General features: G+C 35.6%; 4 protein-coding genes across 4 annotated transcripts; 2 read left to right on the top strand and 2 right to left on the bottom strand.

Annotated features, from left to right (window-relative positions):
* Positions 1–65: 65 nt before the first annotated feature.
* Tango6 (transport and golgi organization 6) lies at positions 66–3,030 on the bottom strand. The gene is made up of 5 exons (XM_066390101.1): positions 2,897–3,030; positions 882–2,773; positions 479–826; positions 240–430; positions 66–187 (listed from the first exon to the last, which is right to left on the bottom strand). Exons 1-5 carry the CDS (start codon positions 2,949–2,951, stop codon positions 82–84), a joined length of 2,592 nt encoding a protein of 863 aa, XP_066246198.1. The 5' UTR covers positions 2,952–3,030; the 3' UTR covers positions 66–81.
* Positions 3,031–3,423: 393 nt separating this feature from the next.
* Positions 3,424–4,532, top strand: LOC136408938 (uncharacterized). The gene is made up of 6 exons (XM_066390162.1): positions 3,424–3,585; positions 3,645–3,847; positions 3,895–4,013; positions 4,064–4,162; positions 4,216–4,317; positions 4,370–4,532. Exons 1-6 carry the CDS (start codon positions 3,483–3,485, stop codon positions 4,455–4,457), a joined length of 714 nt encoding a protein of 237 aa, XP_066246259.1. The 5' UTR covers positions 3,424–3,482; the 3' UTR covers positions 4,458–4,532.
* A 2,247-nt stretch (positions 4,533–6,779) lies between these two features.
* Positions 6,780–7,637, bottom strand: boca (LDLR chaperone boca). The gene is made up of 3 exons (XM_066390102.1): positions 7,373–7,637; positions 7,082–7,317; positions 6,780–7,023 (listed from the first exon to the last, which is right to left on the bottom strand). Exons 1-3 carry the CDS (start codon positions 7,520–7,522, stop codon positions 6,849–6,851), a joined length of 561 nt encoding a protein of 186 aa, XP_066246199.1. The 5' UTR covers positions 7,523–7,637; the 3' UTR covers positions 6,780–6,848.
* Positions 7,638–8,095: 458 nt separating this feature from the next.
* uex (metal transporter uex) lies at positions 8,096–24,879 on the top strand. The gene is made up of 10 exons (XM_066389996.1): positions 8,096–8,624; positions 9,925–10,231; positions 10,285–10,962; positions 18,867–19,048; positions 20,810–21,138; positions 21,197–21,334; positions 21,390–21,656; positions 21,873–22,096; positions 22,574–22,687; positions 23,122–24,879. Exons 1-10 carry the CDS (start codon positions 8,134–8,136, stop codon positions 23,284–23,286), a joined length of 2,895 nt encoding a protein of 964 aa, XP_066246093.1. The 5' UTR covers positions 8,096–8,133; the 3' UTR covers positions 23,287–24,879.
* Positions 24,880–25,324: the final 445 nt, after the last annotated feature.

Genomic DNA, 25,324 nt, shown 5'->3' with positions numbered 1-25,324 from the left:
AATAGGCACTAAATTAAGGGTTTTGTGGACTTGATGTTCTTGATTTAATAAAAATTAAAATCAGATTCTTTTTATTTCATTTTATTTTAACATGATTATCTTCTTGTTGCTGTTAATATTAAGATTCGGAAAAACGAGCTCGTTCATGGTCTCATTAAGTTCCTCTAAAGCCAACTGTGCCTGCAACCTGCAGAAGCCTTAAATGACAAAAGTCTATATTAACTGTGAACAAAACCCACCGCATAACATCGTCCTTATCATTATTATAAATCCGCTTCAAAGTCCTGTAAATGGGCAGAATGTCTTCTTTCAGGAACGCAATCATTTCCTTTTCTAATCCTGCTAGCAATTGCCTCAGTACAGTAACAGCAGCTCTGCGACTCTCTATGGCTTTGTCCGTTAAAATGATGGCGTTGACGCATACCAAAACCTTGGAAAGCAATGAATAAAAAACACTTAAAAAAATATCGTTTCTTACTTCTGTTATCATTGTGCCCAATTTATACCCTAATACGCGACAAATCTCTCCTAAGTTCGACAAGCTGGAGGCTCTAACTAGATAATCGTCGTCTTTAGTGCCCAAGAAGATGGTGTTTAGTAGCAGAGCTTTATATTTTGGAGCAATTTCTCCTAAATTTCTAGAAACTTTAACTAAAACTTCCCCGAGTTTCATCCGGACCTTATTTGAGTCGTTGGATTTTTTGTCGAAACTTGAGAATTCCTCGCATAAGACGTTAATAACTGTGTCTGTAAATATGTTGCTCATAGCCGCTAATCCCTCTATAGCATTTAAATAGATGAAGGAATCATCATTGGTTAAATTTTGCTACAAAAAATTTCAGTAAGACTTTATTCGGTCAAATCAATGAATCCCTAAGCACCTGAAATATCGTCAGAATGTATTGTTTTTTGTCCAAAACTGATTGATCTCGCTTCTCAACCAGTTTCTTTAAGGCCATGAGTCCATGTCCTCGCACTGGCAATAAAGCATCGTAAACATCCTCCAAAACTACATCTAATTCCGACTTAACAGTCTCTTTATCCTGAATTTTTTCTTTAGTCCAAATATTACTTAACACAGTCTCAGCTAACCCTACAAGCTCTTTGTGACTAGCTTCTAGCTTGATCTTGCTTAGCTGCTCGTCCAGCACACTAAACAGCCGCATCTGTCTTTTAGAGCAATAAGCAGTGAGCATGCTCAAAATCATCACAATTGTAAAAAGAGTCTGAAACTTATCGCTTTCAAAATTAACTGAACGATGAGTGTTGCTTTTAATAGCCTCATTTAGACTGGATTGAATGAACACAATAATTTCCATTGGGCTGTTTATTAGGTCTTTCTGAATTTGCTTGTTTTCAGCCAGTATTGCTATATCATTAAACACTTGCAGCTTCCTCATAGGATCCTTAAATTTCTCCTCTTGAATCAGAACTGTAAGCAGGTATTTGAAGTATCTCCCGAGCAAGGCGATTTCACCATCAAGTAACTCTAATAAGCTTTCACAAGTTGCCTCATTCTTAATTAAGACAAAATCCTGGCCCTCAATTCCTAATTTTTTGCCAAACCATTCATTTTGTACATCAGAAATACCAAACATAAAATCACCAAACATTTCTCTATCCTCTTGAGAGTGTAATTTAATATATTTGATCAAGAGATATTTGGCCTCTTTATGAGTCACCTTAAAGGATTGTTTGGTGATAGAATAAACCATAAACAATATTTGCAAAACTGGTTTTAACAGTTCTATGGGCAAACAGGGACTATCCACCCTGTCCTCAATGAAAAGTGCATACAGAAGCCTTATTCCCTTCACAATTAATCCCATGTCTTTTAGACTCAACAAAAGCTTCTCAACAAATCTTTTGGTAGCAAATTCTGGGTCTTCTAAATAAAATCTTTTAGTGCACACAATAAAAAGCCTTTCAAACTGTATATCATCCTCATTATTATCATAAATAAGCCCTAAAATCTGTTCATTTAAATGATCTCTAATCTCTGTTTGGCTGCTGGAAATTAGCTTGAAGATAGTGTCAAAAATAAGCCAAGTTTGGGTGCTATCATCAAACATTACTAAGGCAATATTTTGCACTCCGTTAGGAGATATTAGGATATCAGTTAAGGCTTGAGATAATCTTTTTTTAAACCAAGGAGGGGCAGTTTGCCTGAAGATAATCATAGTTTCTTTAATATAAATTGCAGAGTGAATGGTTTCCTTAAGGTTTTTAAGCAAATTTAGGGCCATCTGTTTATCATTCAAAAGAGTGTTATTCTCAATTAAATTTTTACTAAGAGGGCAGAAAGCTATTTGGTATAAACCGGCTAAAATAATTCTCAAACTCTCAGGCAGAATTAAGGGCCTTAAGTGATTATTCTTCAAGAAGCTGTCAAAAGCCAATACTGAGCATTTAAGTATATTATACTGATAAAACATATCATCAGTCTTAATATAAATTTCATTCACATGATAGGGAATCTTCGGAAGTAACTTTGTACTAATTCCTACTTTAAGAAGATGTGACAAACAGCTCTTAATTTCCTTCATTTCCTTTACACTCAATAAGTCAGGGTTTTCTGCCTTGTCTAATGTATGTCCAATCAACTGTACAATATAAAAATTCCCTATCAAATACTGCCACTCGGAAACATCTTGGTTAGACAAGTAGTGCTTAGTAATGTTCTGCATATGGGAATTGATGGCGTTAAACGGTCCAAAGACACTTTGAATTTTGCACCACTTTTCCTGGAAGGCTTCTTCATTGGTAGTTTGGTCTGGAAGATATTTATTTAGATTTTATAGTAGATTTTTTAGTGGAGAATATGCCATCAATTACAGGAATGTTAAGCTGGGTATGATGATTAAGTAAGTAAGTGATAAATTTCATCTGGAATTACCTGTTTTTAAAATCACACTCTCCTTGAGTAAACTAATCAATTTGCTTTTTCTCATTTCTAGCTATCACTGTTAGATTCCGGCTTTTAAATTTTATGCAAATATAAATCTCGAAATCTTTGCAGTTTGCATATAAATATAACCTAAATAGTTTATACCTATTTATACAGCTGTTTGTTATGATTTTTTTTAGGTTATATAATTGTCACTTTGACAGTTAACTTAAAAAAAATATTTGATATCCTTGAAGAAACACACACATACGATAATTATAAGCCGTGAAAGTAATATGGCAACTAAGCATTTGCGCTAGCTTCACTATGGTTTAACATAATGAAAACTATTTTTTGGCTTTATTTTGAATATTAATTTATTTTTATACCTGGGAGATTAAGTCCCCTATTTAGACCCAGGCGGCGTGATTATGCCGAGCGAGACATGCGCAGCGGGGATATCCCGGCCGGGCCTCAAAGCGCGGGGTCTCCCGGCAGGCCCTCATCATGTCACGAAGTCTAACAATGTAATTAAATAATAATTGCACCTAACAGATATTGACACAATTATAACAAAATCCTCAGTTTTTTTATTATGTCATATTTACTAATTTTACTAGCATTTACACAATTTTTGCTCAGCTGCAAACCCTCACTTTCACCCTTCAGAGAACTCAACGAGGACCTCCAATCCAAAAGTATGCAAAACTATTTTTTACACTACTCCTGTTAAATAATCACTTAAAAATGTATTAAGGCAATTTCATACGGAAGACTTCGCGAGACTGCGCCAAAGGCTGCTCATCCCCTCACTGCTGTTGCTCAGACTGCAACCGCACCCTCTCTAATCCCAAAAGGATAATCAATCCCTATAGAGAGTTGTTCACTAGCAAAGTACCTCCAAGACCTTTTGGGAATTTTTGCGTTAAATGCGCCGCATGTCTCGCTGTTGCCTCAGAGGTAAATGCAATAAACTTCAAAATTAGAGCGAAAAAGAGAAATTCCAGATTCAAAATGTAATTGAAGAAGAAAATGAGGAATACGAAACTGACTTGACAGTGAAAACGCGGCTCTTTCATGATGTAAAAGGGGGCATTATGGCATTGTGCAGAAATGGGTTTAAAAAGTAATCATCAGGAAAGCTTGCCAGGGTAGTTTTTTATGGGAATTTTGCAGCTTTGACTTGAGATTGTATGGAAACCACGGAGTATTCACCAATAACTTCATATGCACGTCACATATCGTCACTGCAGCTCAGGAGAACTGGACAAAAAGGTTTTCTAATAGTGCTTGTGTTTTAATTTAAGGACTTTTTTTTGCCTGCGTAGATTAAGGCAAATTTGCTCTTTGTATGCTTCAAGAACGGACCTTGAGACCATAGTTTTGAGTGTCCTGGACTCAGTAACGAACCTCACGGAGACATTTTGCAGGTATCAACAAAGGCATTCTGGCTTAAATTATTTGTTTTGAGTGTTTTTTTAGGGGCACAGGAATATTCCGCGACTGCATCAACATAAAAAGCCACGAAAATATAACGATGCCACCTTGTGCGCCTCGAAAATTGATATAATATTTTTAGTTTCGTTTTAGAAAAATCCAATAAACTCATCAATAAAGGTCAATTTAAAGACACATACGATGTACTTGTGACGCGGTATCTCAGAAACCAAAACAGATTTTGCACAGCTGTTTGCATTGGGTAATAGAGTGCATCGAGACCATGAATTTGAGATATATTTTTTTAAGACAATTGTTCCACGTGTCCCCGAGATATCGACATTCGAAATTTGAAAAGGGACAAAAAATGAGTACCGCTCCCCTCTTGAAAATTTTTGGGAATAATTTAGAATTTTCGATGTTCTGATTTTTAGTTTAATGGAGTAATATGGATCCTGTATTGATTCTGGAAAATTAAATCGATATTCTGGGGTCTTGGAAAACTATTTTCCAGCGTCTTAGAATGAGTATTACTGCGACCCCGTATCTCAGAATAAGTATATTCTCCATTAGAGACTAAATTCAAACAAATTAAGACTACAGGTGTAAATTTGAATTAATTTCCATATCTATATACAACATGAAATGTGATAAAAAAGTCCTTAGTGGGATTTTCTTAATAATTCGGCGAAGTTTTCACATGTGCACAGAGAGAAGTCTTTTATACAGGGTGATTCAAGATTCAGATGACAAAAGGATATACAGATTGTCGCTTCACTAATGTGAGGAAAAATAATAAAAATAGGGGTCCAAAAATATTGTTTTCGAGTTACGAGAACGATAATTTTGCGCAAACTGTGGGAAATTAAAGCATATGGAAATCGAGGGTTTGTTGATATCGTTTTTGAGGACGTTTTTACGCGTTAAGAAATTGTCCAACATAAAGGGATAATCTTAAGCAAACTTTAAAGGAGGAACCACGGGGAAAAATTTCTTTAAAATATGTAAAACTTTAATATTCTGCGTAACTCGAAAATTAAGGCATTTCAGGACATGCACTAATTTTCCAACACTACTGAGGCTCATTTTATATTTTTTCACAAGAATTATGAATCACCCTGCAAGTATTTCACAATCCACAAGTTTATTCAAGATATGCGCATCGTTTCCCTGTTAGTATAGTCCATGCTACTAGCATCTTTAGGAGCGCTAGGTTCCAAGCCATTGCCCTGGCTTATATTTTGATAAAAATACCCGCTGTTCTTCTGAACCAGTGTTTCGTTGTATTTTTGCACCTTTCGTTTCCGCACCTCAAGATAAGTCAACGCACTTATGCCGATAATACACACTAGCAATATGAAACTGATCAGCACTATCCTGGCCTTGAGCTCGCTTAAAAATAGTCGGGCACATACTCCTGCTGTTACTATTATCAGGATCAGACTGAACGTTGTTATTACCACGCAAAGGCTCGGTTTATCTGAAACAGGTGGTGTAACTTGGTGGAGCTATTAAGAAGGTTCTGTTAACCTACCTAAATAGGTTTTGGTACTTGCCATTACTTTTACTTTTTCTCGTCAGGATTGGATACAGGTACACAGGTTTTTGGTTTGGAATTATTTATGCTTGAAGATGAGTGAGAGATTAGATATGAAATTGTGAATCACAAGTTGATTTTAGTTCAAGTGCTTTATAGATACTACTAAGCTACGTATCATGTAACTGCGTGGTTAGTCAGAGATAACGCAATAATTAAGCCATGAGCAATTATCAATAAACATTTTGAATATTTGCAATGAACGTAATCGCTATCACCTTCAGGCTTCTTCGCCAAAAGCACTATCATAGAATAGGGAGGCATTCTAAATTCGTAAATCGGACAGGTTACGTCATACGTTTTTATAACGCTTTATATAAAAAATATGTAAATTTTAAATAATACATGTATCTAATGATCCTGATACTTAATGATGTACTTAAGAACTTCAATATTTAACTTTATTATTTAAAAAAATTATATTTATTATTTAAATAAATATGATTATTTACCCTTCTTATTGATTCAGGTTAATAAAGAGTAAATTCGAATTTTTCAACCTTGTCGTCCGAGTACTCAACGGTAATTTTGAAATTAAACCAGGATTCTTCACACACATTTCCTTTCACCACTGTGTCAAGAAAAATTAATCCTCCCTCTATAGACTCTAGATCAGACTCTGTCTAAACTAACGCCGTCAGGCTTAAATGAACAATTTTTGCACCCTCAAAACAAGAAACTCCCGCATTAAAGTTCTAATCAGAGTGTTAATGCTCTAATGCATTAAAAAATACTTCCTATTGCTATGCTGAACTATTTTCACATAAATTAAGTAGGAGATCAAGTTTGAATGATTATGTATATTCAAACTGTATGTGGATTTTGTACTAAGTACATAATTTACACTTTAATACAAGAAACTTTACACTTTACTTTATTAAAGAAAAATAAATATAAAAAATGAGGAATCACATCAAATAAATGAAATTACAACTCTACTTTCTCCACAGTTCCACTCTTAGGGTGATTTTTGCCCTGATACACTTTAGACTCTATAGTCACACTTTCACATTCTGGTTGCTCCACCAGGAAATCTTTGGCAATCCACGCTTGAGAGCCGTCTTTGTACAGAAATATCGCCCTGTTATCATCTACTAAATACCTGAAATATTAACTATAACCATAGAAAAACTGTACAAACATTTTCAAGTTTTAGGTACCTTTCTGCTTGTATGTGATTGTTCCACAAACTGCTTTGCCATAGCTTAGTTACTGTTTCTGTAATCTCTCTGCCAGGATTGCCAGCCACTTGCACAAAAGTCATTAAAGTGCGCCCCTTTTTCGTCACTTGCAAGAGGGATTCGGGATCATCCTGTTTCACTTTGGTTAAATCAATGCTTGGCATGGGTTTGAGGTGCTCAGGAAGCTCGTCTGGCTCCAGGGGCTCCTCATCTTCCTTGAAAAATGTGTCATTCATTATCGTCTTTAAGCTGTAGTAGTTATGTATTTACCTCCCATTGATCAAGTAACCTTTCCATATCAGCATCTGTGTAGTCTCGTATGTCCTTTTTAGCCCACTCTGGCTTTTCTGTGGTCTTCTTTGAATGCACCAAACAAGTGCTAGCCAGTCCTATTATTACCAATAGAAGTACTTCTTTCATTTTTGCAAAAAATAACTAAGGAAACTTGTGGGGTAAATTTAATTTGAGGTTTTTTCAGAAAAATATCGCAAGTAACACTTGGTATTTATCTAATACTTAAAGAACTAAATTTTAGGCCTAAATTTAAGGTTTTGGCACAGGAATTAGTACAGATATGATGAATTAAGTTAAGATTTGAGCACCTTAAAAACTCAAAAAATATTATGTATAAAATATACAACAAAAATTAGATTACATTATCTAAATTGTTTACTTTGGTATACTCAGAGTGACGTCTCTACATGGTTGTAAGAAAAAAATGTGGTTAAAATCTCCTTACTAATCAACAAAAGGTATAAAGTAATGTAATGAAAATACATTATGCTATAAAAACTAAAGAATTTCAGTATTTTAGCAGGCTTTTCTTCAAAACCAAGTGAGAAATTCGGCAAAACGCCTTGTAAAACGAATCTATGAGATCAGAGTTCGTGCATTATGAACACCATTTCTAGTGACATTAGTCATTTTCCGTTCTGACAAGCACCTCATTGACATGTCGGCACGTCAAATAAAAATAGGTTATAAAATTTTTCTTTGTTTTCATTTTTCCATTTAGTTCCCTTCGAAATATCATGGCGAGAGTTTCGTCTCGCGCGTTCACAAGTCTGGCAAGCCTCTTGACGCTGTTGCTCGCCACTGAAATAACAAGTCTCGAGGACCCCAACATTCCTGAATTCTTTCAGTTGGAAATCAAGCAACTGTCGCAAATCATCTTTAACAATGGCACGTACACAAAGGTCCTGTTCGACGTACGGGGCCGTAATCTCTACCCCAAAATGCTCGTTAAGGTCACCCAGCAAATGTCTCAGAGGAACGCGGAGTGTCGCGGTGCGGATTTCCCATATAACATCAGTGAAATACAGACGGACCAAAAGTGGGCACAGTATAACTTGACTATATTCGGGGGTGTTAGTGGGAAAGTTTACTTCTGTCTGCCCCATCAGACCAGGGATAACCAGGTTGGATTTATCAAGCCTAACATTCTCGATACCAAAGTTTATGAGTGGTTTCATCAAGGGCCTGCTGTTTCTGTACCTTTACCTGGGAATAACAACCGGAAAAGGTACGTAGAAGGAGAGTTTTATGTCCTCATATATTTTTTTAAAAGACATTTGGACCAATTCGTAAGGTTTACACTTAAAGTTAAGAGAATCCTCAGTTTAAACAATAGCTAATCAAGAACATAGTTATTAGTGAGTAGATGGAATTGCAGATTGACTCCTCATCAGTGAGTCAATTACTGACTGAACACATACAATATATAATAATAATTACTGCACTAACTGTAAAGGCAATATTGTATAGGGTGTTCTTGGGTCAAAATGAAAAAAATCTTTTAAACACATTTTGAATATCTTGGTTTCTAATTAGTTTCGTGTTAAAGTTTAGCAAATAATTTTTTTTATATTATGAAAAATGCCTATTTTATTAAAATCTTCACCAGTTAATAACCATTATAGAAACTTGAATATATTGGGAATGGAGCTCTTCTGGGCAGAGTCTTACAATGATAGCAGTTAATTCTGCAAACTTTTTTATGTTAACAGGGTGTTAATTGAACATTTCTCTCATTTTAAGCATTACTTGTGTCATAAAAATCCTTTTGGGGCCCTTAGCTATTACCTTTTGATTTGAAAGTTGCCTCTTTACTGCTTTTGTTTCATTATTCACTTAAATTTCCTTTCTCCAAATTGCTTTTCACCAGTTTGCACTGTATGTATAGCCTATACCTTCTCACAATTAGAAGCTGCCCTGTATGTTTTCTCTATTGGATTTTTATGCCTCAGTTCTTTAACTTTTCCTATGAAGAAATGTGGGTTCAACACCTAATTGTAGAATAGAAATTTCTCATTGGTTTTTGACATACTGTCATTTTATTTGCAGAGTAATTCATATTATGTCTCAAATTGTATAGAGCTTACAAAAATAGTGTTGTCAGTTTACTATTTAAGTCATAAGTTACATGATAATGACCTTCCTAACAAGTAATATTTACATAACCATTTATATGTTAGAGATGTTGCATCAATACAAGGTAATAAACATAATAATCTGGGTAGTTATAGTGGGTTGTCAACTTGATAATCAACATGGTATTAAGGAGGCTTTAAAGACAATTTTTTAAAACCTCTGGTTACCATATCAGTAAGATAATATACATAGAAATGCAGAACTTGACCAATGTTGTGCTCTGATTTTATTGTTTTTATAGGATTAACCCTGCCTGTAAAGTTATCAGGTACTAGAAAAACTGGGCCTTGATTTTACTAAAATTTAAAGTTATTTGAAATAGTTTTAAGCATTTTTGAGTAACCATTATCGCCTTATTTCACTTTTAATTTTAAGTAACTTCTTTCTATTAGCTCTCCACCCTTGACTCATAGTTTCGTTGAAAGCAGAGCAAGAAGGGATGACAATGCAACATCTTTGACAAATGGAATTTTAAGTCCTGAGGATATAGGAACCATCCGTGTCATATCCCTGCGAATTGAAGAATCATACAAAGAAATAAAATTAGATGATAATGGTATTCCAGGAGTTTTATCAGAAAATGTGCACACCATCAGACTTTTTGGTGAGGGTTTCACGGAAAACATGATTGTTACTTTCACAATGGAGAATGGAGAGTTTGGGGAAATGTGTTTTTTACCTGTTTCTAAAGGGTTTACTGTAAGTTACTTTTCCAGTGAAGGGTAAATGTTTTATGTAGTTTTATTGATTAGATTGAAAATGGATCTCTCCAAGGTACGACTACCGCTCGAATACGGATAAAACTGCCTTCTCTCACTGGAGACGCAGAGTCCTTTTTTCTATGCGTCAAAGATGGTCCGGCCAACTCACTGAAGCCCTTCGTGCACCAAGGTCATCACTCCTGGACGCAAATCAAGACCTACAATAGTTTAATACCAGTCTGGGCTTCCATCGTCATTATTTTCATTTGCATGGCCTTCTCATGTCTGTTCTCAGGACTAAATTTAGGTCTGATGTCTATGAATAAGACGGAATTAAAAATTCTGTGCAACACAGGTACCCCCAGGGAGCGTAAATACGCACGCGCGATTCAACCGGTCCGTAACCACGGGAACTACCTATTGTGCTCGATTCTGCTCGGTAACGTGTTGGTGAACTCGATCTTCACCATTTTGTTGGATGGGCTTACTTCCGGTTTGATTGCCGTTATTTTCTCCACGTTGGCAATCGTGCTCTTCGGCGAGATCTTCCCGCAGGCGGTGTGTTCTAGGCACGGCCTGGCCATCGGCGCAAAGACGATTTTTATCACCAAGTGCGTCATGGCACTCACTTTTCCCCTGAGTTATACAGTGGCCAAATTCCTGGATTGGGTGCTTGGTGAGGAGATCGGAAATGTTTATACCAGGGAGAGGCTTAAGGAGCTCGTGATGGTAAGTGCTCGTTTGTAATTCTCTTTATATCTTGTTGAAAAGTGCACTTTTTTGCCTTCATTCGCAAGCTCGTGTGGAAATTCTCTGCTATTTGCACTTGCTTCCTGAACGTTTTCCGTCAGGTTTTATACTTTGAACATGAGTGTTTGACACACTTTTAACCCGAGACTTAGTTAATACTTGTGGAAAACAACTAGTAGTATTTACCAATATTGTGTATCTACGTTTTATTGCATATCTAACCTTGGAATGGGTCTTGAAGTAACTGCTTTCAAGCAAATCGCTCGGGTTATGTTGACAAACATGTCAGGAGAAAGGTCACGGTAAATGCAGTTTTTGCTCATTTGTCCATGCATATTAAACTAGTGAAATGACTAATATTTTCGGTTATCAGTCAGCATTGTTTCCTGTAAAGTAAATAACGCTTGGATACATATTACAGCTAATATTTTTGCCCACTTCTGTTATTGTTAAATTATGAAATTATACCAGGACATGAGTTATTACAGTGACAGAATAATTTCCCAGCCTTGAGTATAATGATGCGTCGGTTGGTCAATTTTGCTGTATCAATGAAATTCGTGTTAAAAAATACTTTATTCACAGTGTACCCTTTACGCCATGGACTGTGTCTCGTTCTTAAATTCTCGATCTTCACTCAAGTTTACGTATAGTACATTTACTAAAATTCGCGGCGTAGTAGCTATGCCTTACAAGAGAAGATATGGTATAGGTAACACCAAACTAAAAGTCTCGCACGTCATCTATGACGAAATATCTTGGCCACATTGGTGATGTTTATCTCGGAATCAATATACAAGGTGATGTAGGTTTTATCTTGATAACTTCAGGAATTGATAGAACATGTTAAAATAATGGCCATTCATGATAAAAACTTATTTCCTAAATCACATCGTTTCGGAGATAGAGGGTGTTGAAGTAGGAATTTTATTTTCGTTTTTTCCTCATAACTTTTAAATCACTGATCCGATTGAAGTGAAATTTAGAACATAAACATTGCTCATGGCTTCACATAAGCTTCATAAGTTTGGACCACCCACTTCTCCTAGAAGTGCATGATATGTGTTACCCTCTCTTTCTTTCTTTCAAAAGTTCAACAAAAAACATTAATTTCAATAAAACAACGGTGCACCATTGTTGCCTGATTGCTTTTGAAACTTTTTTGCCTTTTTGGGTTTCTCGATATGTCGCTTCCTTTCTGAAATAAATATTCAATGAAATTTGTGACAGCGTAGCGCCTTAGTCGCGTAAAGTTCATTTAATGTTATAGTAAGCCATGAAAAACAAAACTCACTGTGATTTCTGTAAACTGACGTTTGTGAAGTTCAGTAATGTTGTTTTGTAAATGCGGTAATAAGTATTTGTTGATAAATTAATTTTAATTTTTTCTTAGGGCTTCAAATTCTCTCGAGATAATTGACAGTGTTTTTCACAAACGTCATTTTACAGAAGTCACAGTGAGTTTTGTTTTCCATGGCTTGCTGTAACGTTAAATGAAATTTACGCGACTAAGGCGCTACGCCGTCACAAATTTCATTGAATATTTATTTCAGAAAGGAAGCAACATATCGAAAAATCCAAAGAGTATATCAAACTTATTTAGTTATCATACGAAGGTAAAACGTTAATTATTAAAAATATAATAAATATGGTCATATAGGTACACATATAATAAAATATAAATAAAATAAAAACATAAATATAATAAAATATGGTCAGAAATTTTAGTGTGACGTCATTAAGCTAAAATTCGATAATCCGATCGAGATATAAACATGATCACTAGAAAAATTTTAAACCGACAGGATTGTAGCCAATCGCAAACCCATGTTTGTTTATGTTGATCATTAGATAGATAAAGTTTTATTTACTTACACAATAATAAAATTCTTTAATATTTTTTTTTATAAAACCTTACGACTGACTGTCCTGAAATAAATTATATGTATATTGCCTCAAAGATTTGTTCTGAAGTCTGGCAACAGCGTAGGGTAGCACGACACAGAACTTTGATGACGTACGAGACTTTTAGTTTGGCCTTTACTATACGGTGTAGAAGTTTTGGATGGAACAGTACAGAGAACTAAGATGCTGAATATATGCGGCCAAAATCGTTGGACACGTCAATTTTTATTTTTCTTGCGGTTTTTTTAATGGTAAATTCATGCATACAGGGTACTCCGAAAATCAGGTACGACCACCAACTTTGTTTTTTCAAATGGAAACACCTATTTTTTATTTCATTTTTGAATTCTACGTAAAATTCTAAGTGTGTTTCATGTACCATATCTTATACCTAAACGCAACAGGTCTCGAAAAATTTACGATTGAACATATCAAAAACTAAAACTTTTGATTTCCTTTAAAATTTCTTTAGTTTTGAACAGGACTGATTTAATTCAAAATAAAACAAGCAACAATTAAATTAAATGTTCAAGTTGGATCCCATCTACTTCTTCCCAATAAACAAGACGATAAATGAACTCCTGTTTAACATTTTGAAGCATTGCTGGGGCAATTGTTCTTAGTTCATTACGGATTCTTTCTTTTAAGGCTCCGATAGTTGCTGGTTGGTTAAAGTATACCTTACTCTTAAAATGACCCTATAGAAAGTTATTTAAAGGCGTGAGGTCAGGTGATCGTGCCGGCTATTCAATTACCCCTCGTCTCCCAATTCAGCGTTCAGAAAAAATATCTTTAAATAAGCCCTAACATCAACGTTGTAATGAGGGGGTCCTCCATCATGTTGAAATCATAAAGTATCACTGGGAACATCAGGATGATTCTCATTTGGATGTAGCTCAACAAGAGCAACAACAAGATCTATGAGCAATTCTAAATATTTTTTACCCGTTAATGTTCTGTCAATGAAATAGGGTTGTGTAGTTTTCGAAGCGTCCTCGTACGCGAGAACTCAAAACTGCTGACACTCAATTTTATACGCGGCGTTTTTTCTAAAGGAGAGCGAGAGACGACTATTCGCATTGATACCTTTTTACATGTACTTAGTCATTTAGATATACCCTTTTTTCACCCTTCAGTTACAACATAGCCCTTGGAATTCAATACATATTCTTTTCTGTTTTCCAACCGAGTGAGTAATTATCCAGTGCGATCATCCCAAAAAGTTAACGCGACCAATAGGTCCTCCACATTTCAACAAGGACCCTAAAATTCTGTTGCCGACTACTTCAGCCCAAACGTTTACCTTTTTTGGAAATTGAGCGTGGGCCTCCATCGTTCAATGAAGAATCTGAGGCGCCCAATAGCGGCAGTAGAGTATAGACCTGTTGCGTTTAGGCATAGGACATGGTACATGAAACACACTTAGAATTTTGCGTAGAATTCAAAAATGAAATAAAAAATAGGCATTTCCATTTGAAAAAACAAAGTTGGTGGTCGTACCTGATTTTTGGACTACCCTTTATATATGAATTTATCATTAAAAAAAAAACGCAAGAAAAAATAAAAATTGACCTGTCCGAGGATTTTGGTTGCATATTTTCGAAATCTTGGTTATATGGATTGTTCCATTCAAAACTTTCATACTGGATAATACCTAGTCTAAAGAGCACCACGACTTCACTGATTTGATTTGCGGTTCCAAGGGTGCCTATACTGCTGATTTGGTGGTCAGGACGCAAGTAATTTTTCTGCTTTTTTTAAATGAATTTTATTAATACATAAATCCCGGAGGCGTAGGGTCACCGAATTTCTAAAGGGCATTAACCATGGACCATTCCCTTGATATATGAGGTTTATGAATGTTTTAAATTGTTCGTTCAAAGAGACGTTCTACCACTCATTTGAATAAAAAATGAAAATTTGTGTTTTTCCTCTTTTGTTTCTTTTCCTGTCCTAAAATTGACGTGCAATTTGCAATACATCAGAGACTTACAGCCAATAAAATCCCAAAAGGTACTAAACGTGACACGTTTCTTCGATAAGGGCCTTGAATTTTTTAAATTTGCAGTTGCCTTTTGGCATGCTTTTACCTTTTCCAGTTTTTAAATATTGGAATGTCTCTAGATAGGATATTTGCCATTGATTTTCCTATGATTTCAAAGTCTTAATTATTTCTTCTTAAAATAATCCCTATGTTAACCGCTGCCATTACGCAAGTGCAGATGTTACTACTGCGCATTAAAAATTATTCAAGCCATTAGGTTTACTAAATGTTTTTATTGTTTATGAGGTTAAAGCCATTTTTATTATTTCTTCACAAGATATCCGTCTTTCTTCGTGCCCTACCATTAATTATTACATTTACGCAAAACCGAGGCACACTAGCGAATTAACAAATTATTTTTCTCGGCTAAATTATTAATTTTTGAAGCATTTAGCGTTGTTTTTTGGTGGTTTCAAATGAATGCATTCAGTTTCCTTAGGAAATGTGCGCAGCTATTTACAATGCTGAATCAGCTGCTTTCTTCTCCTGCACTACTGGAAACTTCTAAAATTCCGTTTGGAAAAAATCAAGGCCTCGTAGTCTTCAAACCCGATACCCAGCTCATTAAAAGCAGTACGGTTTCTTTCATCAAATTCACCTATCTCCGTCAACGCTGATAATTTATCTTCAACTGACTTGTCCTACATATTTCTAGGGTAAACGGTTAATATAACGACTGGTACGGTGTTTGTCTTGCCATATAATCGGATAAGATAAACTGTCAGACATCAACCCCAGGTGATGATCTAATTGCCTGGTCGTACAAGATAAATTTAACAAGACCTTTTATCGATGTGTTTACGAGGACTCAGCGATGTAGCTGTCCGGCAACGTTCCCGAAGGATATGTTCCACTTCGGAAAAAATGGGTTGAAACCGGTACGTTCCCGTATTTCGAATATAAATAGACACTGGATAGGAAAGGCCAGGGCTAGTCGTCATATCACGCCAGCCTATGGAATGGGAAATTATTGGGATAATGCATATTGTTAATTAGCTGCGACCTGAATATTTCTGGCACTTCTTATCGTTTCTAATTGGATTGAGGATGGTTCAGATTTAAGAGAGAAGCATTCAAGTGATTGCAGATTATCACGTCAAAGTTTTACGAGTGTGCTAAAAATTGCTTTTTAAGCTTTTGAAATGATAATTTGGCGAAAAGCACTTGAATTATATAATTGAATGAAATTGACGTATTTGGGGGCCGTCATCCGCGCTAATCAAGCCAAGATTTATGAAGATAAAGATGTTATTTAAACGTTAATGACGTCTAAGCTAGATATCTATTCCACATCAACCACAATGGATTACAAAAAAAACGTTTTTTTTTATTACACGCTTTGATAAATGATTTTAGCCTAACACGTACAAAACATAAATCAGCTATTCGACATACCGTGGCGAATGATTCTAAAATAAGCAAAAATTGCTGTTTTCTAGTCTAAAAACAGTATGGTTTCGATCGTTCTACCAAAGTACGTATACTTTTATGCTTGTCGCGGATTTATCAAGAGTAAACATGTAGACATCCAAACAGAACGTAACAAGGGCGATCACATAATGTTATCGCCTAAGAAATTCTAGATATCGGGGTGTTTTCTTTGTTCTCCATCAACCTTTAGAGAGCAAATTTGCTAAATAAACAGAAAGGCTGTATATGTAAGTGCAGAGAGCACATTCCACACATTAATAATAGAGGCGCATTTTCATATTTTAATCATAGAAAGGTGAGTTATGAATGGCGTGTATAAAGTGCTATTATCAGTACAGTTGCACAATAAATGTTCCATATTTTTCCTCTTGCACATATCACGGTTTAAGACTAAAACGTGCCAACTAATAAATATAACGTCTCATAGACTGTTCTCAGACGATTTTATTGGCACGTTTCTCAAACCAAATTTTCCCGTAATGTCCGCTTTCCCGCGTTTATAAATATCCTGCAACTTTTTAGATTGGGGATACGCCGAGTTCCCGAGTGGAGTTTAGCCCGCTCCTTTATATCGATTTCGCACTTTTATAGTAGACGAAAAGTCTGTCGCAGACCATAAAAAAGTCCTCACTTTCGTTTCAGGTTTCATTTTCAAGTTAGCATGCCCCCGCTTTTTATGCCGAACTGCTTCCCTTCTAATATAAACGCCCAGTTTCCCCTCGAGTTGGTGGCGTTAATCTGTAAGGAAAAGGTCTCCTTAAGTTTAGAGAAATTTTGCAAAGTCTGGCAACATAGGACAACTTTCTTTGTCAAAAATTAGACTAAGTCCGATCGTGATTACGTCAAAAACAAAAGGCGATGCGCTTTTGCCTTTTAATGCAGGTAGTGATACTTTCACCCAATACGTTTCTTCTGAAATCTATTGGCGCATACCCTTTACTTAAGTGGTCACGGCTCCTCTACGCTTCTGTGTTTAACCACTGAAGTTAAAAATGTTGCTGATGGTATCTTAAGAGTTAAGGGATAAATTACCTCAAAACTCATTAACATAGAAGCTTTGTTTGGGTTGCTACGATTTTTTCTGTGCAGTTCTTTGAGCGGTTTATAACGTCATAAAATGCGGTTCCGCTGCGGCACTGGTTTTTAACGCATGAAACCAGAAATTTTGCGGCGCTTATGTAATACTTAGTAGATCATTTCCACAGAAATTCTTTGGCGTAGATGGTCTGTTTAGGTAGATACAATTTTCTTAAGTTTCGATCCCTGTGCCAACGAAAAATTCATTGGCGTAGAAAATCTTGGTGTTTGGGCAGTTACAATAGCGTTGTTTAAATTTCTTTTACGTACTTTTACATATAGATAAAGTTCTCTTATTACGGGGATTATTTTATTTACTCTCTTAATACCCTACCATCATAATATTGCGACAATAAAACACATTGAAAATGGCTCGTCCTTGTCTAAATTGCAACACCATCTTCACTCAAGTCAATGATAATAATTAGTATTCATTAATGGTTTAACAAACTAATATACAGAGTATTTATTCGCAAAGCGTGGACGATGATTTCATCACATAATTTAAGTGTATTATTTATTTGCATACTTGGTGAGAAACGTGACATAAAAGTTACAGTTATCATTACAGTAACAGACGTCTTAGGTAAGTCAACATTTTGAGTAGGTGTTTCTGGACTTCAGACGAAATCCTCGCGTAGATCCTCAATGTGCTCCAATTGGCAACTTTCCAATGGGATAAAAATACTCGATTGCGCGCATTTTTATGCGAATTTAAAGGATGAGGAAGTCATTGACATGGGGTGATGATTCCTGGTAACACCAAAATGCTCTCAATAACATACCTTGCACCCAATAATAATAATTTCCAATTTCGCAGCGTTGTTATTATTATTTAGTCAAGTAGAATTCCACAACGGCAACAACAACACGAGTAAAAGTATGAAATGCAATTAAGCTGACCTAGAAAAATCAGTATTTTACAATACTTCTTGTTGTTTATCACCAAATTAAAGCCCTTTCACCGGTTTTACCTTATCATTTCTTTTTTTTGAGGGGTTTCACGATTTCGAGCTTCGAAATTGATCTGAAAATAATCAGTGAGCCGGAAAATTTGGCATATTCAAAGTGTACTTTTCGTTGTAGGGAAAAACACGTACGTGAAAAGTGCTATTTCCGACTTTAGTTATATAATTTATTATTGTGATTCAATTAATCTTGGAATAGCGAATTTTTAGCAAAAATTTCCTGCTGAATGAATATCCGTCATTATCCGAAGGTTCGCAGATGGTATTTCGGATAAACATCGCACTTTGTTTACGTATTTGCCAAGTTCTAAATACATTAAAATCGATTAGCTCTCGAGTGAAATGTAGATTAAAACTAATTATTTTCTGAGTATGTAATATTAATTATTGCTATTATTAGAGCTAAAGATAAAATCGATTAAGACATTTATGTGCTCAAAAGATGCATTTTTGTGCAGGTTACTACCGGAGAAAACGATCTAGACAAGGATGAAGTGAATATCATCAGCGGCGCGTTGGAGCTGCGCAAGAAGTCTGTTGTAGACGTTATGACCAAGATCGAAGATGTCTTTATGTTGGACTATGACTCAGTTTTGGACTTTGAGACCATAACTGAAATCATGAAGAGTGGCTATTCCAGGTATGTCTGCCAGATTGTTGCAAGTGATTAAGTGGTTTCAAAGACCGGAATTTATAGCGGTAATTTGTTGGCATAATTACAATCGGTTATGGTTTTGCCGTGATTTGTGAGCACTAATTAAAATTTATTGGTGCACAAAGTTGTGAATTCGTCACAATATGAATTATGATTCGATATTCCGAATCAGTGGCGAATGTCAAATAGAATAATAAAGACCGGAAATATTAGGCCATTGCGTTTTAGTTTGGTTCATTACACACTGTTCCTAGAATACGTCACTGTTTGAGCGAAATCGCTCAGGGACCGTTAAAACAGCAAAAATTATTAATTATTAAAGGCGAAAAACAGTTGCCAATGGTTAAACTATTTCTTACATCTTTTGGAAATATTCTAAGTCAGTAAGGTTGGTTTAGGTTAGTTACGTTCTTTCCTGAGATATTGGAAGTCGGAAAACGAAGAAAAATTTTATGTAACTGTTGGATACCCGTCCAACTCATCTGCTATGCCTCATCCCAAACGAAGCGATAACCAATATACATAAATCGCTCAACTTGAGGGATGTTCTGGTTTGACCGTGAGAACCATTAGGTAAAAATATTCTCGAGTACTCTTAACACACCGTGACTCTGTCGCCACTCACCAGTCCTTATCAGTAGTCTGGCCCTTCGCAGAGTCACATGTGTTAAGACGTTAATTGCAAAAACCTTTTAAGGTCTGTTTTTTCTCATTCAATCTAAAAATCCTAAGTTCGTGGGAACCTACCAAATTTGTGTTCTGATTGGTCAACTAGAACAAAATGGGCAGAAACCAAATTCTGCTCGTTTTTCCTGCTTCCTTTTTTGGCAGATTTAGAGTGGAACTCTAGGCATAAACTAAAATCCGACCTTCCTCCAAATTCATACTTGAGATTCTAACGCACCTAATACAGTAATAGTTATCACAGATTTTTAAATATAGACTTGTTGACGTTACGGTAGTGTTTTGTCTCGACCATTGTCCTGATTTGACGTGGCGGTACCCACGTACAAAAGAATACCTGGTGTCAGAAGCTTTTCCCTTAAGACTCCAACATAACCCAGAATTATTAAGTAATTTTTTTAAAGTTTCAGAAACCATTTACGTTACTGTGTCGAATTATAGCAAAACCGCATAGCTTTATTTAGAAAAATATATTTTTTTAACTAAATCATTCATGAAAAGTAGAACTAATAAATGAAAACGATGACTTGCACTTTCCAATAATTTCTTATACCTTCCAGAAAAACTCTATGCCACTATGTTTAACCGATTTTCAAAGCTTATAGTTTAAGTTAGAAATTCTCAAAATTTTATTTTAAGTATTTCTGAAACATCAGAGTCATCCCTGTGATTATTCAAAAACACCATTGAACAGTTTTTTAAAATTAATTTCTTACATCTTTCAGAAGTATTCTACGCTAGTTTATTTAACAGTAATTCAAGGCTCATGGTATAAGATAGAAAACCTCAAATTTTTGCTCTATTATGCTTGAAAAGTTATGATCGTCTCAGTTTTTTTTTAAACAACAATTGGCAGTAATCTTAATCGATTTCTTAGGTTGCGTTATGTAGATCTCTTCCTAGCCTGAACTAACCTTAATTTTGAATTCGCATTTTCTGAGTAAGCTTTGATTTTTCACTTTTTATAATTTTTTTAATTATAATTTTCTTTCCTAGTTTGTCTGTATAATTTATTTCATATAAAGTTACATAACAGAAGTTTCTAATCGACAATTTCTACAGAATTCCCGTATACGAGGGCAATCGGCAAAACATCGTCACCATGCTTTACATCAAGGATTTGGCTTTCGTGGATCCGGACGACAATACCCCCTTAAAAACTTTGTGTCAATTCTATCAAAATCCATGCAACTTTGTCTTCGAGGACGTCACTTTGGATGTCATATTCAAGATATTCAAAGAGGGTAACAAGGGTCATATGGCGTTTGTTTCTCGAGTCAATTCGGATGGCGAAGGAGATCCTTTCTATGAAACTATTGGCCTTATCACGTTGGAGGACGTAATTGAAGAGCTTATCCAATCGGAGATTGTAGATGAAACTGATGTGATTAGTAAGTGTTTTTTAAACGACTGAAGTAGCGATTTATTATTAACTGATATTTTATTTAGCTGACAACAGAACAAAACGACGTAGAAAGGGCACTGAAGGTCGCAAGGATTTCACAGTGTTTGCGGACAAGACTGACAAAAACAAGGTCCGAATGAGCCCTCAGCTGACATTGGCGGCGTACCAATACCTCAGCACCAGTAAGCTATAAATTTACGGTTAACGCAAATAATATGTAAACTATTATTATTTGAGGTGTGGAACCATTCCAATCTAACATGATCTCGGAAACGATCCTCAAACGCTTGCTCAAGCAGGACATCGTGAACCACATTAAGAAGAACAAAGAATGGCGCAACGATCCCGCTAACGTGATCTACAGTCAGGGCAAAGCGGTAGACTTTTTCGTTATCATATTGGAGGGAAGAGTGGAAGTGACTGTTGGCAAAGAGAATTTGGTGTTTGAGGGCGGACCCTTCACCTACTTCGGCACGCAGGCTTTGGTGCAAACTGTTGGCATTGGTATGACCATTTCTTTTCTCGATTTCCAACAAATAAAGTATTCATGATAGTCGAAATAACACATTTTCTTGTCATATTTCAGAGGGCGTATTTTGGAACCGTATTTTTTAGAAATGTTTATAATTTTATCAATTTTCGATTTTTCGAGATGCAGCTGACATATATGAAAAAGCAATTAAAATACTTATTCGTTAAATAAGTATTCTTGATTTTCAGAATCGCCTGCGGCTCCTGCAGGTATGGGCAGTCTTGAATCACTCAACATCGACTCTATGCTGAGACACACATTCATTCCCGATTATACTGTAAGGGCTTCCACTGAGGTGCTGTACTTGAAGATAAAGCGAAGCCTCTATTTGGCTGCCAAAAGGGCCACTCTTATGGAGAAGTCCAAGAGAGAAAATCAAACCAAAGAGCAGTTCGACGAGGAAATTGATAAGGTAAAAATCTTATACGTGTACGAGTTTTGCAACAACGACAACAAATTCCTTAATACAAAATTCCTTCAATTTTTGACCTTTTTTCAGTTATAATTTATTTTTACTTTTTAAATATATTTTTTCCTCTTAGTCTTTTCTTATGTGTATCCCTGTTCCATTTTATATATCCATAATTTTGAGATCTCCTTTTTATTAATATTTTTCAATTTTTGTTCCTTTTTTTAAATGTATATTTATTTTTTCTAATTTTACAATTTTTCAATTTTTTTAGTCCTAAAAATCCTCATCCAGTTATTTTCCTTTCCTTGTAGGTCCTGTCTTTTTGTCAAGATGGATAGGGCTGTGCATGTAGGTAAACGTTTTGTCGAAGATTATTGAAACAGTGATAAACCAGGTCTTTCCAGGTAGATTTCCTGTTTCATTTAATTTTAAAATAATGAAAAGGTAACTGTAAATTAGAGAAACTTGTATTTGCAGATGCTGCACGCCACTGAGGACGACGAGATCAGTTCCGGAAGGCTGACGCCTCGCCGAAAGTCCTCGAGAAACCTCCAAAACAAGAGCCAGCAGGAGCTGATTAATCAATATGAGGTGTGTTAGTTCGTTTTGTTTTAGCTTCTGTAATCAGGAAAATATTCTATGCTGGAAATGTCGAGTGTGCAAAACGCGAAGGCAAGGGAATATTTGCTCTTCAGGAAAAACCTACCTCTTTAAAGGAACGTTTCCTTATTTAAGAGGGATGTTTCTCTTGCAGGAATTGGTTCCTCATCCAGTGAAACGTTTGCTCTTGAGAAACGTTTCTCCCATAAGGAACGTTTTCTTGTTCAAGGGAGGGAAACTTTTCCCTCTAGAATTGTCATTAATGACCTACGAGCCATATGTTTCCGCCGCGTTATATTATTCATAGCACTGTTCATTTTAGTCATTCGGAGAAGACTTTAATGATGTTTATTTTCTATAGAGACAATAAAATTCTTCATTCTATATATCAAACATCTATCCTATTCTAACTTAAATTCTTGCAGTTGCAGAGTCCCAAGAGCCCCTCTCACTTGAGCAATGCGAGTCCCCCGAATCGCTTGAGCGTAAAAAGTGGGGACATCAACGGCTCCCTGAAAAATAGTCCCAATGATGAGGAACAAATGGACTCTAGGAGTGAGGAAACCTCTCTATTGCCCAAAAAGTCATAACACCACGATTCGGTCCACTCCGACGATGGGGGGGACCCCACACCCCATTAACTAATTATTGTACTTAAGGTGATTACACATTACGATATTCTACAGAATGTATATTTAACTATAATGGTAGATAAGTTTGTTAATAATTGCGCGTAGTTTAGACGTGTTTGTTGCACTTTTTTGGACGTGGATCCCTTTGGGTTTTCGCCGATTGTTGATCGTTGAATAAGATTTGATTGGTTGCAAAATAACGGTTTGTATGGTAGCTACAACGAGCAATACTAGAAACTTCCATTTTCCAGGTTAATAATAGTTGTGGTATTTAAAATATTTATAGGGAGGTTTTAATCCATTGGTTTGCGGGAAAAATCTGACAGTCTGGCAACGTTGAAAGAGAAAATATAGGAAAATAATTAAAGAATTGGAACTATATATTCGCTGACGTTATTGCCAATTTCGGAATTTTTCATTTTTCTCATTCCACAGCATTTTTACATATCGTCTTTTTTTCAGTTGTTTAACCAGATAGTCCAATTGTGTTAAAATTAAAGCAACGTTATCAGACTGATTAAAATGTTGCTTTTGAACGTTTAAAAGGTTGATTTTAAAAGAGTATTCGATCTCTCTAAAGCAAATATTCAACTGCGAATTCTCTATGCACTATCTGTCCATTTTTGGTTATTTAAGGCCACAACCGCACTGCCCGCTCTGTATTTTCTTGATTAACGTATTCTCTGTGTAGTTAACAATTTTCAATGTAAAACTTCTAGAACTAAAGTACAAACTAACTACTATACTATCTTTGCTAAAATAAACTTAGTGGTGTAGTTGCATCTTTACCAAAACTAGGTACTTTAACATGAAACGAATTACTTAAAGCTTATACTTGATGTACATAGTGAACCAAGTAACGTAGGAGTCGGATTCCATTTTTAGTTGTAATCCAGAGATACCTCTAACAAAGGGCATACGTTAAAACGTTTAACCCAGAAGGATGATAATTTTAGTTTTTGTGCCAAATCCAGTGCTTAACTCAGCCCAGTTCCTCTTCAGGTATATTTACGTATTATATATATATGTTTGTTTTTATTATTCGGTAATTATCATAGGCGTCCCGATTAAGGCTGTTTTATATGTGTGTAATTTGACGACAGAGTTACGTCCTTTTTTACGTTGAAGCGCTCTCAATAGGCGGCCATTTTTACTTCAAACCATCTGAGAACGCTCCCGACAGCTTGTTTTACTTCGTTGTTAATAATAGGGAGTTTAAGGTTAAGTTTATGTCAATTTTGGCTCCAGCCCCATTTTGCGGTTCAAGATGGCCGCCGATTGGAAACGGAAATCTAGTGACCTTTGTCATTTTGACAATGTTTGAACCAAATTCGAGTCGACATTTTACTAGGGAATTGAGTATTTTGTAATATTAATAATTTCTCTATGTTTTGTTTTAAGGGTGAATTAAGTGAAAAGAACTCGGACTTATTGTTTCAAATTAAAACTTTATTAAGGTTTATACCAGGATAATTATTATGTGGAAAACAATGTGGTGCTTCTTTACCTTTTTATTTCCTTGTTATTGCATTAAAGATTGATTATATTTAATTTTGTGTTTTTGCTGCTCAGCAACTGGAAATTATATTCCATGTTCCAAGTTGTTGTAGCGGATCCTTAGAGTTTAACGACACCATACACTTTCCCTCTTTGTGAGTTTCATATTGATGGTAGTCCAGTTTGACCAATGCACGACAGAAGATAACACAAATTTAGCTTCAATTTATCTTATTAAAAGCGGTTGTGGTATTCCCATGATACATACAAACTTATAGGAAAGCGCGAGCTTTTTGAAAACTCTGTAATTTTTTGTGGGCTAAAAAACCGAAAACCACTGAATCGTTTCGAGATGTTGATCAAAGTAAATAAATGCTATAATTACAAAAGTTCTAATTCGATTAACTCTAACCAAAACAGAACACGGAGCACAGGCATGTAGTGCAGAAGTAAAGAGAAGGGAGGCTAAAAAACTATGAAAAGCACTCTGAGGTCGTGA

Source organism: Euwallacea similis, chromosome 5 (assembly GCF_039881205.1).
Source record: "Euwallacea similis isolate ESF13 chromosome 5, ESF131.1, whole genome shotgun sequence".
Lineage (NCBI taxonomy): Eukaryota > Metazoa > Arthropoda > Insecta > Coleoptera > Curculionidae > Euwallacea > Euwallacea similis.
Note: the sequence above shows the minus strand (reverse complement) of the source record. Positions and strands in the feature narration are given on the sequence as shown.